General features: G+C 62.4%; 1 protein-coding gene across 4 annotated transcripts; it reads right to left on the bottom strand.

The window, feature by feature from the left end:
• Positions 1 to 44: 44 nt before the first annotated feature.
• KIAA0930 (KIAA0930 ortholog) lies at positions 45 to 16,180 on the bottom strand. Of its 4 annotated transcripts, none has more exons than XM_031940404.1 (10): positions 16,031 to 16,180; positions 5,825 to 5,982; positions 5,069 to 5,176; positions 4,844 to 4,921; positions 4,550 to 4,651; positions 4,168 to 4,308; positions 3,758 to 3,973; positions 3,060 to 3,222; positions 2,648 to 2,806; positions 45 to 1,414 (listed from the first exon to the last, which is right to left on the bottom strand). In XM_031940404.1, the coding sequence occupies exons 1-10, from the start codon at positions 16,092 to 16,094 to the stop codon at positions 1,374 to 1,376; spliced, it is 1,230 nt and encodes a 409-aa protein (XP_031796264.1). In that variant the 5' UTR covers positions 16,095 to 16,180; the 3' UTR covers positions 45 to 1,373. The 4 variants fall into 4 exon arrangements, with proteins under 4 accessions (XP_031796264.1, XP_031796262.1, XP_031796263.1 ...); XM_031940402.1 differs by having other exon boundaries at positions 2,648 to 2,803; positions 16,031 to 16,166; XM_031940403.1 differs by having other exon boundaries at positions 2,648 to 2,803; positions 3,779 to 3,973; positions 16,031 to 16,166.
• Between the last annotated feature and the right edge of the window lie 1,967 nt (positions 16,181 to 18,147).

Below are 18,147 nucleotides of genomic sequence, written 5' to 3'. Positions count from 1 at the left end.
GAGCGCCCCACAGAGGGGAGAGATGGACTTCTTTGGACAGGGGGAGGAAGGGGCTTCTGCCTCCTGGGAAATTCCTCTCCCCCAAAGGGAAAAGGAACCTTTTGGCACTTGTCTCAAGGTGGAGGCACGGCCTCCGACTTTGGGCCGCATTACCCAGGCTGGGGATGCGATTCTGATGGAGGTGAAACCTGTCCCCGTGAGTGACCCGCTGCTCATCCTTCTCACTCTCCTGACCCCCTGTGAGGTAGGTGATTAGCCCCATTTTACAGATGGGCAAACTGAGGCACTGAGAAACGAAATCACTTGCCTGGGGTGTTCCCACCCCCGTACTGAGGCCGAGCTGGGAAACATTGCCTTCTGCAGTCACTGACCACTCCCGAGTCCTCCCGGTGCCCCAGCCTGGCTCCCAAACCGGCCACAATGGAAGCAGGTCAGCAGGAGGTTTATTCCAGACGGACCTGGACAACCCCCGTCCTCGCCAGGACCACCAAACGGGCCCCCCGTGTGCGGGAGAATGGGAACCTGCCCGCCGAGGGGGAGGGAAAATGGAAATAGACATTCATGCCTCCGTTCAAAGTTTCCTTCCTCCATCGGGATGTACTGACACTCTCCCCCCACCCCCCAGCCACCTTCGCCAACTCCCGTCGCGCCTCAGTGTCGGACTGAAAAACGGGACTAAAGTACAGTCAGAGGAATGAGAAGCCGCCCCAGCCCCCAAGGGCGCCATCCCTGCATGGAGCGGCCCAGGCCATCGAGAGGGTCTGGGAGGGTCCCGCCAGGCATCCAGCCGCCCCTCTCGCAGCCCGTGCCCAGAGTGGCCTTTCTCCAGATGGGTGGTGGGTATTCTTTGGCTGGAAGTGGGAGGGGGCCGGCTGTGCAGGAAACCCCCTTCCCCCAGAGCACTTAAAGGGACTGCCCTCAGCCTGGCCAAGATCCACGCCTTCCTCGGCCCCTGCAGAGTCATCAGTCACCAGAAGAGGGGCCGGCCAGGACGCAAGCATCGCCATGAGACCCTCCCCTTGCTGGGTTCAAACAGCCCCCTGCAAAGTCGGCTGGTTCTCATCTGTTGGAAAGTCGACTCCGTCCTAGCGTGAGGACGGCCCGCTCGTCCGGCCTCCTCCAGACCCACGTCCTCGTCGGGGCGTCTGCGGCACAGGCACGGGGGCCGGGCGGCGTGGGAGGAGAAAGAGGCACTTCAGTGGGGGCGGCTGGTGTTCTGAGAGGCTTCCCTCGGGCAAGCCCGGCCAGGCAGGGGCAGGCGCAGGACTCTGGACTCCGGGCGGTGGCGGCGGGTGTCGCGGAGAACCACGGCAGACAGGCACTTGCACTTGGCAGCAGCAGCCAGGGCAGTGCTGGCTCTCCGGGGCACGCTGCTACGTCATCAGAATGGGTTTCTGCCGAACTTCCAAGATGTCTGCAGGAGCACAGCCAGGAGGAGGGCAAAGGAAGGGAGAGGAAGAGAGGGAAGGAGAAAGGAAAGAGAGAAGGAGAGAAGGGAAAGTGAAGGAATGGGGAAAAATGAAGGAATAAAAGAAAGGAGTAAATAGGAAAGATGAGAAAGTAAAGGAATGGAGAGGTATTGAAAATAGAAAAGAAGAGGGGAAATGAGCAAGAGGAAGGAAGGAGAAGAGAGAAGGGAAGCAGAGGAGATGAAATAAAGGGGGGGATAAGAAGAGGTGAAAGAAAAGAATGGAAAGACAGGAAAGGAGTAAGTGAAAGATGAACAGGAAGGGGAGGAAAGAGATGATAAGAAAGAAATGAAGGGAAAAGAAATAGAAGAGAAGCAAAAGAGAGGAATAAGAAAGGAAGAGACCAGGGGAGGAGTAAGAGATGTGAGCATAAGGACAAGAAGAGGAGGGATGGGGAAAGAAGGGAGGAATGGAACAAAATGGAGAAAAGACAAGAGAAAGAAGAGAAAAGGCATAGGGAGTAGAGAAAAGGGAGAACAGTGGAGTGAATGGAATGGCCCTTGTAAAATGCTGTCATCGCAAGGCTCCGCAAACCCAATTTTCTCTGTATTCCTTGGGCTGCCTCTAGCTCTGTCCCATCCCACTTGCAGCCCTGATGGGGCTGGGCCGCCCATGGTCCTTCCCAGGACTGCCCAGGCTGCACTGAGGCCCTCAAGGCCTCAGTCCACCCTTGTCCTCACACACAGCACCGCACCTTGAGCAGCATGACTGCTGGGCCCCTCCCTGCCTCTGATTGCCCCTTGCCACCCAGCTGTGTAGTCCCCACCAGGGCCCGTCTGCAGGCAGCTCAGCCAGGGTCCCCCAGTTCGTCTCTCCGGGGCCCCGGCCCTGCCTCTCCTCCTCACTGTAAGGGATCCGCTTTCAGCGGCAACAAGGGTAAGTCAGGAAGTCTCTGGCTGGGAAGCCCACAGGCTGCCTCCCCAAACCGAGCCGGCCTTCCCTGGCCGCTGCTCGACTAAGGAAGAGCTTCGGGAGGACTGCACTGGGACACAGTACGTGCATAATAAATGCTCCTCTGCAGGATCCTCGATCTGGGGATGGGTTTGCAGCTTTTATCCCCGCGCAGGGAGATGAGCATCCCCCATTTCAGCCAGACTGTTTTCCGCTCAGAGACTCCTGCCTCCCCAATGAAAGGGAAGTCAGCAGGGAAGGGGACCCAGACAAGGCCCGGAGGTTACCTGTTAAAATCCGATGCAGGGGCAACGTGACGTAGGTTAAGTGTGCATAGAGGAGAAAGTTCCCATCGGCCCGGTTTAGTTTGAGCCAGGATCCGACAAGCGACCGCCCGGTTCCCGACAGAGACCTCGACCGTAAATTGGTAGTGGTGTGCAGGTCTGCTACGGGAGGAGGGATATGGGCGTCAGGGCCGGGAGGGCGGCTGCGGCCCTCCTTTTCCCCTAAGCAAGCAAGACCCGGGAGGCAGTGGGTCCTTGGCCCAGCGCCAGCCTCCCCATAGTCCTCGGGGTGCGGGGAGGAGGCCCAGGCCTCCGAGAGCACTGCCTCACAGCCTAAAATGGATAGAGCCAGCAGCGAGCCCGGGGCCGGGCCTGCGGCCTTAGCCACGTCCCCCGCTGGGTCTTCGCCGCGTACCTTCGTTATCGTCGTCCCGGAAGAATTCCTCGCTGTCATTGGCCGAATGGGACTTCTTCATTTCCGCAATCCGATGCCGCGGCACTTTGCGCTTGAGGGACGGGGAGAAGAAAGCCGGCCGGTTGTTGCGCTCAGGGGTTGGGGGGGTGCTGAAGGAGGTCACCTAGAGAAATGGGAGCAAGGATCACCCCCCTGTCCTCACAATGGGCCGGGGGAAATTGCTTCTTAAGCCAGCCCCGGGAACCCCCCAGTTCTGAGCCCCCGAGTCCCAGCTTTCTTGTTTGTGAGATGGAGCAGCCGGACCAGAGGCTCTCAAAAGTCTGTGACTGGAGGCAGAGCCATCCAGAGGGTCTGGCCTTTGCCAGCCGCGCCAGAGCCTGAGCTAGGAGCCCTGGGCCAGCTGCAGAAGCGCCAGCGTCCCGGGGGGCACGCGGGAAATGCGCATGGTCACAGCCGGCAGCCCGCGGGCAGGAACCCGCCGCACCCCGGACCAAGCCGGGACAGCCCTGGCAGGACTTTGGTCCTGGGAGGTTCAATCACAGAAAACGCCGCCTTGGGCAGCCCCAGCCCCAGGAAACCCCTTGCTTGGTGGGGCTCCCGAGAGGATGCTCCCCGCCCGCCCCGCCCAGCAGGGCCCTCTCCCTGCGCCATCTCCACGGGTGCTCCTCAAGGGCCTCCTCCAGGAAGCACTGCCTGACCTGTGCCCCCAGCACCCTTACTCTCTCGTGCATGGGGGAGGCGGGGTTGGAGTCTTCCTCGGTGCCGTAGGGGGACGTGTCGCCCGTGGACACTCGGCTGACCGCCATCTCCGCGTGCCCCTTCCCCTGAGGCCCCTTCATCCGCACAAACTCCATGTTGTTGTACTTGTAGAAGCCAAAAGACATCCGCTGCGCCATCTTGGCCGCCACGCTCACCTGCGGGTACCACAGCGGCCCTCAGCCACCGAGCCCATCAGCCCCAGGCCACCGGAGACACGGCGCTCCCCGGGGGGTGGGGGGCAGACAGGGAGGGGCTTAGAATGGGGAGGGTCAGAGAACGGGCTGGCAGGGGCGGAGCCGCCCAGCCCCTCTGGCTCCCAGCCCCCCTCGGGCCACCCTGAAGGTCTCACCCGGTTGTCGTAGACTTTTTTGAGGGCCTCGTATCGGATGGAGCCTTGAAAGATGACGCCCTGGAAGGTGTTGGCCTTGTCGCTGGCCACCAGCTCCACGCAGACCATCTCGCCTTCTCCCACGAACATGTCGCAGAACACCTGGGGGCGGGGGGGGGGGGTCAGAGCCCCAGGCCCGCGCTCTGGGGCGGCCTCGCATGGGGGGAGCCCGGAGCGTCCCCACTGGGGTCCCATAGCCAGCCCCGCCTTGCCCTGGGGGGGAACCGCGGCCTAGGGGGGGGAGAGAAGGGGCGGCGGTCTCCCTTTCCCAGCCCGCGGTTCCTGAGCCCCAGCCGTACGTATGCGGAGCTCCCGGGCCCACCCCGGCGGCCTCGGGCCTCACCTCCTCAAAGTTGTCGATCATGAAGAAGATGTTGGGGTAGCTGATCTTGGACTCCTCCCCCTTGCTGTCCATGGGGTGCTTGCTGGGGGAGGCGAACACTTGCTGGAAGAGATTGTCAGCAGGGGAGTGAGAGGGGGGCGCCCCGGCCCCACTGTCAGCGGCTGAACAAGAGGCAAACGTGGGGGGCGAAGGGAAGGCCACACGGGGTCCTGGACACAGCCCAGTGTAAACACCCACACGCAGGAGAGAGAGTGGGGGGAAGCTCCCCCACAGCCAGAGCCCCCGGGACCTCACCTGGGACTTCTTCTTGTGGATGTGAATGTCCCCCGTGTCCGAGCGGGTGCACACGGCGCACGTCACCATGTAGTCCAGCTGCGAGAGGGCAAGCGGGCAGGCGGCGGTTAGGGCCGCTGCGGCCCCCTCCTCAGGGAGCCCCCCCACGTCCCAGCACCCCCAGAGGGTACTGAGCAGCCCTCCCCAGGCTCCCCTCGCCGGCGCCCCCCGGAGGCCCACACCCACCTTCTGCAGGATGAGGTTCAGGCAGACGCTCTCCTCCCAGTCGATGTCGGGGTCCCCGAGGCCGGGCAGCTTCTTGGAGTCCCGCCGGTAAACTTCCACGTCTACCTGCTGGGGGGAGTCCGCCCGTGAGCCACCCAGCCCCCTCCTGCCCTGAGAGTCCCCACTGCAGAACCCAAAGGGAGCTGTTCCCAGAGGCTCCTGAGGGAGTGAGCTCCCCGTCACTGGGGTGCACTTGGGGCTGCCCGGGCTCTGCCACCCATTGGTCGCAGCCCGTGGCGCGGTGCCCAGCATACACCAAGTGCTCAATAGATGCTTCCTGACTGACTAATGAGCCCGCCGCCCCACCCCCAACAGCAGGGACAGTCTGGGCGGGAGATTCCTGCTTGGAAGCCGCCCCAAATGCCCATAAAACTGGGGGTGCCTCCAGCCCCGTCTCAGAAGGCAAGGCCCAGGGGCATCAAGCCGAGCTCCCCGATGACCGGGGAGAGGCCCCAGCCCTGCCTCTGGAGCAGGCCTGTGGGCCTGAGGCCGCTTTGTCCCATGGAGTTTTCCCACCATTCGGGTTTCATTCTCTACCATAAGGGTCTGGACGGGAGAAGGGGCCCCCGCCCTGTGTCAGACACAAGCCAGAGGCACCCACGGGCAAAGGAGCCAGCCTCCCTCAGGCAGTGTTTGGGGCCCCGCCAGTTGGCAGCACCCTTCCCCTCTGTGAAAGAGGTGGTCCCACCTTTCTGCCCGGCCCCCCGGGGTGCTCACCTTCTTCCCGTCGTCACTGGGGCTGTCGCTGCTGCCCACGAAGGAAAGCTTGCGGCGCACGTAGAAGAGCATGTCGTCCTGCCTCGGGGCCCACTTCTCCATGAAGTACGTGGAGAACATCCAGGTCCAAAAGACAATCCGGTCGTCCTTGAAGCACCCTGGGGACACGGCCGGAGGGGTTGGTGGGGAGCAGACTGACTCGGGCCCCAGCGACCGACCACCCTGATGGGCCCACATGGCCCGTGCCCAGCAGCAGGTCACCAGCTGTGTGCCCGCATGTACCGTGTGCCCACACGTGCTGTACCCACTGGCAGGCCCCCCGTGATATGTGCCGTGCCTGGCAGTGGGTCATCAGCCGTGTGCCCGGATGTGCCGTGCACCCCTAAGCGCAGGGCAGGAAGGAGGGTGCGGCAAGGGGAGGGGGCAGAAGGCTCAGGGAAGGAGGGGCAGCCCACCAGCACCGCTGCCCCCAACGAGCCACACCCGGCAGGGGGACGGCCTCGCAGCCCAGCCCGGTCCTGCAGGGCTCGTGTGCCTGCGCCCGAGTCCCGGAGAAGGACTGTGGCGGGCGCGGGGAAGGCCCGGGTGAACTCAAACCCAGCCACTCATGGGGCCGAGTGGGCGCACCCCGTGGCCGGGGAGCTCCCTGGCTCCTGCAGTTAGGGGAGGCTGCTGGGTTCCTGCGGGTCCCCGAACAGATCCGCGGGCAGACATGGGAGAAGCTGTGGGCCTCGCGCTCCCAGGAGTGATCAGGGCACACGGTCGGGGGTCCCAACATCACCTGGCGCCGACTCCCCTCCAGCCGGGGGCCAGAGCAACAGCCCCTCCCCGAGCATCAGCCCAGCTCTCCCCGGCCTCCAACCTCAGAGGGCCCCGCACCCCAGAACCTCCCTCCCTCCCAGGCTGGGCTCAGGAGCTCCTCCCCCCAGAGCTCCTCTTTTCTCACACCCCCCTCCCCCCAGAATGCAGGCTTGGGTAAGCTGGGCACAGGAAGGGGGATTTCTTGGCTGGGGGGACAAAGTCCCCCAGCCTCCCAACCCCCACTCCCTCCCGGGCTCTCTGCCCAAGTGGGGGATGACCCAGAACCCCGCCACGTGCCCCTGGGAGGGGGCCAGGGCCTCCTCCGCAAACTTGCCCAGCTCCAGGGCAGGGAAGGCAAAAAGCCTGCACAGTTCCCACGCCGTGGGGACCCTGGGCTGAATGGGCCTCTGTCTCCCTGAATGGCGCCTTTGAGTGCCGGCCGGGCAGGAGCTGGGCCGGCCGGTCCGGAGAACAAAGGGGTCTCTCAGACAGCTCCCCGGGCAGCCCCCTGACCCCACGAGCCTCGCACCCTCCTGGGGGCTGGGGAGGGAGCCGGGGGTGGGCGGCCCAACTCGGAGCCCCATTCCCCTGACATTCCTGCTCCCACCTTGGGCTACGAGTCTGGGCCTGCCTCCCGGGCCGCATCTGCAGCCCTCACCCAGGCGGCCCCCGGGAGTGCCAGGTGGGGGGCCTGAGCCAGGGCCTGCCCTCTCCCCGCTTCCTCCTCGGGGGGCACCGCCACCGCCCCTTACACAGTGTCTTCCTCTGGCAGCTTTTCCAGCCAAGGGCGGCTTGGCCCCCGGGGTCACCCCTGCACCCAGACTGAGCCCACCCTCCTCAGGAAGCCCAGGGGCTGGCAGGGGGCTACGGGAACAGAGAGGAGCCTGGCTTTCAGGGGTCAGCCCCCGCTCTGGCTACTGCGCCACCTTGGACAAGGTCCCTCCCCTCTGCCTCTGGACCAGCCAGTCTGCAGTGCCACAGGGGAGCCCTGAGCTGCTCGTTCAGCCGCCCCCAGACCCTGGTCACTAGCCAAGCGCCAGTGCCAGGAAGTGGGCAGGGGGCCGCGGCTCGGGGCGCAGCTGCAGGGTGTGCAGCGTTCGCTTCCTCTCCTCTCATCATCCTGGCCCGCAGACACACATCGGCTTCCTTCCTGGAGCAACTGCAGACCCCCGCCCCGCCCCCGCCACCTCCCAAGGGCCCTTCTGCATCCCCCAGGCACCCATTTCACAGAAGAAAGGATGGGGCCCCGGGGCATAGTAACCGAGTGCACCCTGTGCTGGCCTGGCCCCCTGGGGAAAACTGGGACAAACCACGCGGGTCCCTGACGTCAGGGGGTCCCAGGTCACCCAGGGGAAGGAGTAAGGCCGGGAGCAGTAACTGGGACAAGGGAGAAGGGCAGGGGGGCCCGGGAGCCTTCCTGGAGGCGGCGGCACTCAGGCAGCCTGGGGCCTGGGGGAGGGCAGGAAGGGAAGGAAAGTGGCCGCCGATGCTGCAGAGAGGTCCCGGGCCCCCAGGAAAGCAACAGCCGATGAAGCGAGCCACAGCCCCCGAGTTTGCCGGCCTCTCCACGCTGCCAGTGGGTTGGGTGGGCAACCAGGGACGCGCCCTTTCTCTTCCGCTTACCAAAAGGGCTCTCCCCGGGCTCCAGCAGCACGGGGGGCGCCCCCCGGACACTCGGAGGCCCCGAGTCGGCCCAGTTTCAGCACTGCCGTGTCTGGGGTGTCAGAGAGCGGGGGAAGGGGCGCCAGCCGGGGTGCAGTCATCGGAGCGCCCCCCCTTCCCGGGACAGTCGCCCACAGGGGGTTGTGGTGCCCGGAACAGTTACATGCGGCCGCACGGAGGGACCCCGGGACAGCGAGGGCGGAGATGGGCCCCGGCACCCAGAGGCAGGATTCTCACAAACCCCCAGTAAAGGGCCGACGAAGGCTCTGCGAGGCAGGATCCAAGACCCGCTGGGGAGGGAGGTCTGTGGGGCGCTGGGGAGGTGCCAGGGTTAAAGGCGGCCGCTGACCCTGGAGAGGAGCCGGCCCCAGAGGGCTCAGCAGGGAGCCCGGCCCCCAATCCCCTTCGGATCTTAGACCTCGAGCTGAGCCTGGTGAAGGGGACAGGGAGGGGCAGCCGGGGCGCAGTGGGCAGAGCCCCAGCCCTGGAGCCAGGAGGGCCCGAGTTCAAACCTGGTAAAAGACACAACACCTTCGTGGGCAAGTCACTTACCAACTGCCTCCATAAAAAATAAAAATAAGGGGGGGGGGGCGTCCTTCCCAGGAGGGAACGCCTGCAGGCGCTCACGGAGCAGGGCTGGCTGGTTCTGCTTGGGCTCAGTGGTTAAACTGGCAGGGGGAGGGCAGGGCGTGCAGAAACTAAAGGCCGGGCATGCCCCCGGCTGGGCCCCTGGCAGGGAGGCTCCAGAGTGGCCTCCAAGCCTGGGGCAAGGACCCCAGTCCCGCTTGGGGGAGTCTGGGAGGTGTCCGGAGGTGTCCATGAGGACGTGGACAGGGGAGGGAAGAAACAGCGCTCCCAGCCCCGGCCTCCCCCGGCCTTCCCCTGCAGCCTGTGGGGCTTCCCGATTATACCCGGGACACAACTGAGAGTCAAAGCTGATCCTTTTAAATCCCCAGAAGACGTCTGCTCCGGGGAGGGGGGTGCACAAACACGCTCTGGGACCAATCAGGCCCAGCGATTCCCCTTAGGGGCCCCGTGGCAAACGGCTCCCCAGTGAGGCAGCACAGGCAAATCCGTCCTCGGGGCCGAGCCGTGGGGCCTAGGAGGGCCCCTGGCCACTGCTGCCGGGAGCCAGCTGAGGAAGCCGAGATCCCAGAGGGGACGCCAAGGTTATGTAATCAGTGAAGAGCCAAAGTCACTTAGGGCAGAGGTCAGGGATTGTCCAGGGCGGGAGGAGGCCAAGGAGCCTGTAGGAAAACCTCTCTGGAAGGCGAAGGAGCCAGAGAATTAGTAATAGGGAAAGCAGAGATGGCAAGGGCCGAAGAGCTCACGGGGAAGAAAATTCAGGTAAAGATAAAGGGACAGGGAAGATATAAGCAACAGAAAGGACCGTGGCTTCCAAGATACCCAAGCACGCCCAAACATCTCTGAATAAAAACTGTAAAACAAAGGAAGAGGAATCGATGCTCAAGGAGTCAGAGGAGCGTAAGGATTTCACAGGCGCACAAAACCCCCAGAGCATGTTCTCTCTTGGTTAAAGAAAAACAAGAATTTGCAAGCTGTACAGGAGAAACACATGGCAGAACCAAAAGAGAAAACAACTAGCTGGAAACAGAGAAGATCTGGAAGAAGAGAAAACATAATCGCCACACAAGGACAACAGGTTTCCCCCAAAGAAGAAGCAACTCAAAACACCTGAATACCAGAATGCAAGAAATTATTCAAGCAAACCGCCGAGAAACATGGAAAACGAAGCACCAATCAGAAGAACCCACAGATTAACCCAACAGAAAAGCCCAACAATGACCCCAAAAATGAAACCAAAAACAACTTTGAAAGACTTCAGAGCTCTGATTAAAGCCACTCTGGCTGCAGAGAGCTGAAGGTGTACAGAGAGAGACGCGTTATCAAACAAAAATAAAGTACGGATCTCCACTGATTATATTTTCTGACTACAAGGCAGGGGAGAGAGGACTGAGACAAAGCAAGCGTATCACCGAAGCTTCCAAAAATAGAGGAGAGCCAGGGGAAGTTCAGAAAAGGACACAGAAGCAGGACAATTTTATTACTACTACCAGGCTAAATTTAATATGCACTGTCCCTCAGCCGAGTTCACGGCTCCAGTTACAAAGTTGTTTTCATTTTGAATCATTCGAGCTTCTGAAAATGTGTTCATCATTTTAAAAGGATGTTTTTAAAAATTGAGCAGAATCTGGCTCCTTGTACTAGGTCCCATGGTGCCCGATTCTGCCGTCTTGGGTAAAGGGGGCTAGCCCTAGGAAAGCAGGCAAGAGAGGATGCTCCCCCGAGGCAGACAGGCACCAATGGCTCTGCAGCCTGTGGCTCAGATGGAGTGCCAGCCAGGACGCACAGAGGGGTCACTCCCAGGCCCTTCTCCAGTCCCACGGAATCCTCCACTCAGAAGGGACCCACCTTGTCAGTCAGCCAGTCCACCCCACTTACTCGACAGAAGAGGAAACTGAGGCACTTGGCCAAGAGAACAGGGAAGCAGGATTCAGATCCAGGCTGGTCTCGCTGCCCAGTCAGAGTAGGAGTGATTCCATCTCCAGTCACTCTTATTGTAACTCCTTCCTGGCAGAGATTCCTGGGTTCAAGTCCCACTTCTGACACTAAAGTGACTTCCTCAAGCACAAAGTCCCTTCCCTCCCTGGAATGCAGCTTCTTCCCTTGTGATATAGAGCGGTGGGGGGGAGACTCAAGACCCTGTAGTTCTGGGTCTGAGACTTCTCAGGAACAGCCGAAAAGACCTGGCTTCCAAGGCTATTTCTGCTGCTCACTGGCTATGAGGATCTAGGTGAGTCACTGCCTTTCTCTGGGACTTAATTTCCTCACTGTAAAATGGAGATAATAGAACCTGCTGAATGTCCCTCCCAGTGAAGTCATGGGCAGAAAATAGCTGGAAATCTATCGATGAGTAGGAAAGGGGCCTGGGAGCACAAACTTCACTACCGTAGTCACCGAAGCACTCTGGGCCTAGTAATAAACAGGAGGTGAGCGGCAGAACCGATTAGGGATAAGATACACAGGGGCAGAGGACGTAGTAAGGGAGTGACCTCGGCCATGGGGGCAAGAACTCACTATCGGACAAAAGCTGCTGGGGAAGGGAGGCAGAGACGGTGCCATCGTAAACGGATTCAGGGAAGAACAGGGAAGGAATTAAACCGGATCCATGAATGGAGGAGTCTCTGATCAAGCTAGAGATAAGTTCACAGGAGATAAACTGGGTCATTTTGATTATATAAAATTAAAACATTTTTGCACCAACAGAATCAATATGGCTAAAAACAGGAAACTGGAAAGAAAAGTTTTACAGCAAGTTTCTTTGATAAAGAGACTAACTGGTACCTCTGAAATATATAAGGAACTAACTCAAACTTATAAGAGCCATTTTCCAATTAATGAGTGGTCAAAGGAGACAGGCACTTTTTAAAGGAATAAAATCTAAACTATCATTGGTCACATGGAAAAAAAAGATGCTCTAAATCATTAAATTAGATAAATGCAAATGAAAAGTTTTGAGGTTTCATCTCACACCTAACAGTTGACAAACATGGAAAAAGAAAAATGCTGGAGGAGCTGTGGAAAAACATGTGCAGCGACACATCCTCAGTGGAACTGTGAACTGGCTCAGCCATTCTGTAAAGCATTTGGAACTGTGCCCCAAAGCTATTAAACTCTGGCCCAGCAACACTGCTACTGATCTATACCCCCACAGAGATCACAGAGAAAGGGAAACAGCACCTATCTACAACAATACTGATAGCAGCTCGTTTTGTGGTAGCAAAGAACTGGAAACTGATAGAACATCCATCAGTTGGGGAATGAGTGAACAAGTTATGGGTATGAAGATGATGGAATACTACGGTGCTCTGAGAAATGATAAGGGGGCTTTCAGAGAATCCTGGAAAGACTTCTATGAACTGACGTAGAGTGAGCAGAACCAGTAGAATGGGTTACACAATAAAAACATCGTGAAGAGAAACACTTAAAAATTCTGATCAACACAATGACCAACTACAATTGCGGAGGACTCACGCCGAAACCTGCCGCCTGTCCCAGAGGGACTTGGAGGACAAACCCTTTTGGACACGGCCATGAGGGGTATCCGTTCCACTAACTAGCTGTACTTGTACCAGAGGCTTTTTTTTTTTCTTCTTATCTTCTCGGTGACTGGGGAAGTGATGAGCAGAGAAGGCAAACTTGGAAAAAATGAATTTTGGAAAAATCCTATAAAGCAAGAGCTACAGAAACATCAGCTGTCGTGAAGGAGGGACCACAGATCCCTGGGAACAGCAAGTGAGAAACTCAGCCCGGAACTGGCTCTGCCTTCCAAAGCCAGGAACCTCCCGCCCTCCTTCTGGCCCTGGGAGGGCTGGGGGTGGGAGTGGGGGTAGGGGAACAACAGGCCAAGGAACTGAAAGCTCTGAGTCATGTCCACCCATCCCACTTCCTGCACCTCTGCAGCCTGAGGAAGTCGGGGGGCTTAAGACAAGTCCCTCTGCAGCAGGGTTTACACTGAGAAGTGTCACACATGGTTCCTGGCTGGGTCCTGCTCCTTTAGAACTAGCATGGAAAGGAGTCTCGGGAGGCATTCCTGTCCAAGTCATTTTACAGAGAAGAAACTGAGGCACACAGGTAAAATCACCTATTCCCTGTCCAACCCCTCTTAAAGAAGAGAAACTGAGGCACAGAGGCACATAATGAAATTATCTATTCCCTGTCCAAGTCGTCTTACAGAGGAGAAACTGAGGCACACAGGTGAAATCACCTGTCTCCTGTCCAACTCATCTTACAGAGGAGAAACTGAGGCACACGATGAAATCACCTGTCTCCTGTCCAACTCATCTTACAGAGGAGAAACTGAGGCACAGAGGCACATAACGAAATTACCTATTCCCTGTCCAAGTCGTCTTACAGAGGAGAAACTGAGGCACACAGGTGAAATCACCTGTCTCCTGTCCAACTCATCTTACAGAGGAGAAACTGAGGCACACGATGAAATCACCTATTCCTTGTCCAACTCATCTTACAGAGGAAAAACTGAGGCACACAGGCACACAGGTGAAATCACCTGTCCCCTGTCTAACTCATCTTATGGAGGAGAAACTGAGGCACACAATGAAATCACTTGTCCAAAGTCACACAAAGCAGGTAATGGGGGGATTTAAACACAGGGCTCCTCATTCCTGGGGCCAGCTGGTCCTTGGGCCACAGACATGATGGTGTTTCCCACCCCCACAGGTGCACAGGTGCGGCGGCAGCCCTCACAGACAGCCCAGAGCTCGGGGACCACTAGCAGGGCCTTCTAGAGTCTGGATCTCTCCTCTGTTCCATGAAGCAGGATCAGGATGTGTGAGGGGAAGGATTGTTTTTAGCAGTTTAGGGAACTCCGAAAGAGGAAGTTCCCTCGGACAATACAGCTGCAGCTCAGACAGCAAATTTGGGAAGGTGACAAGACTTCTTCCCATTTCACAGATGGAAGCAGAGGGGCCCAAACTTTTTGTCCCAGCTCAGGCTGCCATGGAATCACTGGAGCTCTCCTGGATTTAACGTCTCAGCAGAGCAGAGTTGACAGCCCCCCCACCACGCCCATGGAAAGGAAGGAAGGGAGAGGGAAGAGCTTTCCAGGAAGAAGGCAAATACCAGAGCTTCCCCCACCCCATGAGCCCAGTCTGAAAGGCTTTGGAGCCTCAGAAAGAGGAGCCTGGTCGACCATCAGTGCTGGGACAGCCGGTCCGGCCTCAGGCGCCTGCTACTAGAGAAGGGATTCTGAGAAGTCCAGGACCCCAGCCTCCGTGTCCAGGGGCCCACGGCCCCTCAAGTGCCCCAAAGCCCAAGGGATGCTAGGGGACAGCTCTCAACAGCACAGAGGAGAAGAGGAGGAGGAGGAGGAGGGCTAGGGGAGGCCCTACACAGATGGAAAGAACCTCTCCTGGGTCCCAGGACCTGAGGGGCAGACCGGGGCAGCCTGCATCAGTGTAGCAGGGAGGGGCTTTGCCCACCTCCAGAGCCTCCTTCTGTCCTGCTCCCTGCAAGGCGGCCACCAAGGAATGCAGGGCTGGGGAGGAAAGGACCCTAGGCAAGAGTCCTAAGAGTATCTGGCCTGTGGGCAAGAGAAGCCGTGGCTGGCGAGGGACCCCCGAGAGAGGAGAGCCAGGTTGGAGCTGGGGGGACCCCTGAGAGAAGTGCCAGGCAGAGGTGACTCAGTCAGGAAGGACGGAGCCTAACCCTGGTCACCTCATCTGCTCAGGGCCCCTCCCTGGCTCACTCCTGCCTGCCCCCACTCCTGATTCTAGCGCTCGAGGCTGGAGCCGGCTCAGTCCAAGCTAACTTTGAAGCCTCCTTCCCTGGCGGGCCTGGGCAGCCTCCCATCTGACCACATTCCCCGCTGCCCCGCCTTTGCCCATGGGCTGAAGCCCTCGGGCGGCCGGATGCGATTCCCCCTTGCCCCCAACCACCGGGGCAGCTTTCCAGCCGGCCCCCCCTCCCAAGGGCCCTCTGGCCGGCGTTCAGCAAGAGTGCTGAGAGGCAGAGAAGGGCCAGGCCCCCAGAGCTCCCAGCGCCCCGAGCAGCACTAGCACCTAGGACAGGGCCAGGCTCTCCCAGGATCCGGCCGTGGGTCACAGGGCACCGGGGCCTGCCCGAGCAGCAGGGGCCGGGGCCAGCTGTGCATCTGCTGTGGCCCAGGCGCCGCCCCCCGCCCCGGAGCTGGGAGCTCCCGTTTCTGTCCCACAGCCCCCCGCCTGGCTAATGGCCATTGTCCCAGAGAGGAGGGGTTCCCCAGAGGTGACAGCCGGAGGGCCGGTGAGGCAGGGCTCAAGTGAGGGCCAGTGACGCCTCCTGCCCCCAAAGGGAGCCGCCCCGCCCCCACCCAGGCAAGGTGCCGGGTCCTCCAGGAGCCACAAAGCTGGGGGGGGGGCCTCGGGCTCCCGGCTGGGTCTCCCCCTGTTGGAAGGGGCCTCAGCGCCCGCTCTCCAACCCAAACAGCCACGGGCCCTCTCCGGGGAGGAGGCTGACGCTCGGGGAAGAGACCCATTTGTGCAGGGCGCCCCACGAACGTCCCGGGGCCCAGGGCGGGGGCCAGCCGGCTCGCCCCCGCCCTCATCTTACAGAGGAGAACCCTGAAGGCCAGAGGGGACCCGAGGCTCCCAGGCGGTCGGGGAGGCCCCCACTGTCGGAGCCGGAGCGGAGCCGGGCTATTGTCTCCTGGAGCCGGCTCCCCACTGCCCACCGCCCGGGGCGGGAGAGGGACCCCACCTCCCCCGCAGGGACGCCCGATCTCTCCCTCCCGGGGAATAAGATGAAGTCATTCACCTGGGCGGGAGGGGCTGCCTGACTCACAGAGTCTGGGCTGGGGGTGGGGAGCCTCTCTCCTGCCCCCTCCCCGACCCGATCCCAAGGGCGCCTAGAACAATAGGTGCGGGGCTGGCCCGCCCAGCCCCTCCTCCTCCCCGGGCCCGAAAGCGCCTCCCGCAGCCCCCGCCCGGGAGACAAAGGCGGCGAGCGCGCAGGGGGCCCGGGAGCTGTCATCGGGGCCGAAGCGCCCGCCCCGCGCCCCCCGCCCCGACAGTGCCCCTGGGACCGCTCTCCCGGGCCCCCACTCACCTCCCCGCCCCGCCCCCGGCCCGCCCCCGCCCCCCCCCCCGGGCCCCGCCGCCCCCCCAGCCCCAGCCCCCGGCCCGGCCTCCCGCCCCCGCCCCGGGGCCCCCGGCCCGCGCTCACCCAGGCCGCTGATCTCCTGGCGGAGGCCCAGGCGCCGCCGCTCCTCCGCGATGGCCCGCAGCATCTGCTGCAGGGAGCGGTCGCCGTCGCCCTCCCGAGCCCGCCGGCCCCGGGCCCCGCCGCCGCCGGCCTCCTCCTCCTCGCGGCGGGGCTCCGCGGGCCGGGAGGCGTCCCGCCGGGCCATGGGCCATCCGGTGCGGGGGCCGCGGGAGGGGCCCGGGAGGGGCCCGAAGGGGGGAGGGGGGAACCCAGGGCCCTCCTGCGGCGATCGCGGGTCCGGCGTCGGCCCCCCGGCCCGGCAGCGGCCAGCTGGACCCGCGCCCCACGGGGGGGGTGGGGAGGGAGGGAGGAGGAGGGGAGGGGAGGCCCCGGCCCGCCCCTCCCGGGCTCCGCCCGCCCTGCCCTCCTTCCCCCGCTTCCCCGCCTCGTCCCGCGGGGAGGGGCGGGACAGGACGGTGGCCCCCCACACACCTCCCGCTCCGCCGGGCTGCTGCCCCGCCCGCCCGCCGCCCCGGGCCCCCCCCCCTCCCCCGCACCTGGGGGCCCCCCGCAGGCCCGCCCCGCCCCCGCGCCCCGCCCTCCCCACCTGGGCCGCCCCAGGGGCCCGCCCCCCCCCCACCGGGGCCCCCCAGGCCCGCCCCGGGCGCCCCCCGCCTCCCCGCACCTGGGCCCGCCCAGCAGGCCCGCCCTCCCCGCACCTGGGCCGCCCCAGGGCCCGCCCCGCCCCCCTCCCGCACCTGGGCCCCCAGCAGGCCCGCCCCCCAAACCCCCCGCCCTCCCCGCACCTGGAGGCCGCCCCAGCAGGCCCGCCCCGCCCCCCTCACTGGGGCCGCCCAGCGGCCCCCCGCCCCCCACCGGGGCCCCCCGGGCCCGCCCCCCACGCCCCCGCCCTCCCGCCCTGGAGGCCGCCCCAGGGCCCCGCCCCCGCCCCCCTCCCCGCCCTGGGCCGCCCAGCAGGCCCGCCCCCCCCCCGCCCTCCCCCCGGGGCCGCCCCAGCAGGCCCGCCCCCCCTCCCGCACCTGGGCCCGCGGGGGCCCGGGTTTCCCCAGCTGGGAAGCGCGGGGCCGCCCGGGGAGCCCTCCACAAAAATCCCAGGGGGGCCACTGGGAGACGGAGCTCCCTCTGGGAGAGGGCCCCGGAACTCTGAAAAGCCTCTGCTTGTCTGCCTCATACCGCCCTGCCCCCCCTCCCCCAAATAATTGACGTTTTGACCGCCTGAGCGGGGCATGAAGAGGGGCCCGGAACTCGCGCTCTCCGCCTCAGGGAGGGCCGCCCCACGGCCGGCTTGTTGTCTGGGCGGGGCGGGCTCGGTCCCCGACGGCCCGATAACGACTGCCCGCGGCGGCCCTCCCCCACGGCCGGGGCTGGGGGGCGCGGGGGATGGATGGGAGTGGGCCAACAATGTAGCTCGCCCTTCCCTCTCCGAGAGCACCGGCCACCGCGGGAAGACGAAGTCCTGGTGGAAATGGATGGGATTTCGGTGAGGGCGGCCTGTGCGCTCGCCAAGCCCACTCTCCTCCAAGTCTCCGGGGGCAACGGCAAGACATAGGTCGGGACATCTGGAGATGGGGGGGCGGGGTGGAACGGGAGGAGTGGGCGGCTGGGGTCTCCGAGGTTTCCATGCTGCGGCTAACAAAGCACGGATCCCCCGAAGCGCCGCAGAGTCCACAGGGGTTTGGGTCACCTCAGGGTTTCTTCCTCAGCAGACTCTTTATATAGGTCGGGGAGGACTCCTGAATGTCTGCAGCTAACAAGGCCTCTGCTCTGAAACTTGGGAACCACTGGCTGAAACAGGGCAGACCCGGCAGCAGCAGGAGGGAGGAGGAGAGCCGAGCTCGGGCAAAGCTGCTCAACCTGTTGTTTCCTCCTCTGTAAAAGAGGCTCATAACCCTCCGTCCACCCACTCGCAGCTCCCCTGTCTAGCACTTTGCAGGCCACTTCTACCAGCCTGGCCCCCGGCCACCTTCTCCAGCCAGTGCAGGGGTCTCCAGAGCCCCCCCCCCACATATACACACTTGGGGGGAGCACTAGAGTGAGCCCTGGAACGCATTTAACCATAGGGTTGTGAGGCAGTCAAAGGACCTCCCCCTTCTCCCTCTTCCCTCTGCCTCTCTTCT

Source organism: Sarcophilus harrisii, chromosome 5 (genome assembly GCF_902635505.1).
Source record: "Sarcophilus harrisii chromosome 5, mSarHar1.11, whole genome shotgun sequence".
In the NCBI taxonomy this organism is placed as follows: domain Eukaryota; kingdom Metazoa; phylum Chordata; class Mammalia; order Dasyuromorphia; family Dasyuridae; genus Sarcophilus; species Sarcophilus harrisii.
This window is presented reverse-complemented; position numbering and strand designations above follow the sequence as displayed.

Coding starts and splice junctions, on each gene's coding strand:
- KIAA0930 (XM_031940404.1), bottom strand. CDS start 16,094: ATGCTGCGGGCCATCGCGGAGGAGCGGCGGCGCCTGGGCCTCCGCCAG. Junction 5,177..5,824: donor CCAGTGACGACGGGAAGAAG/GTGAGCACCCCG, acceptor GACTCCCCCCAG/CAGGTAGACGTGGAAGTTTA. Junction 4,652..4,843: donor TCCACAAGAAGAAGTCCCAG/GTGAGGTCCCGG, acceptor AATCTCTTCCAG/CAAGTGTTCGCCTCCCCCAG.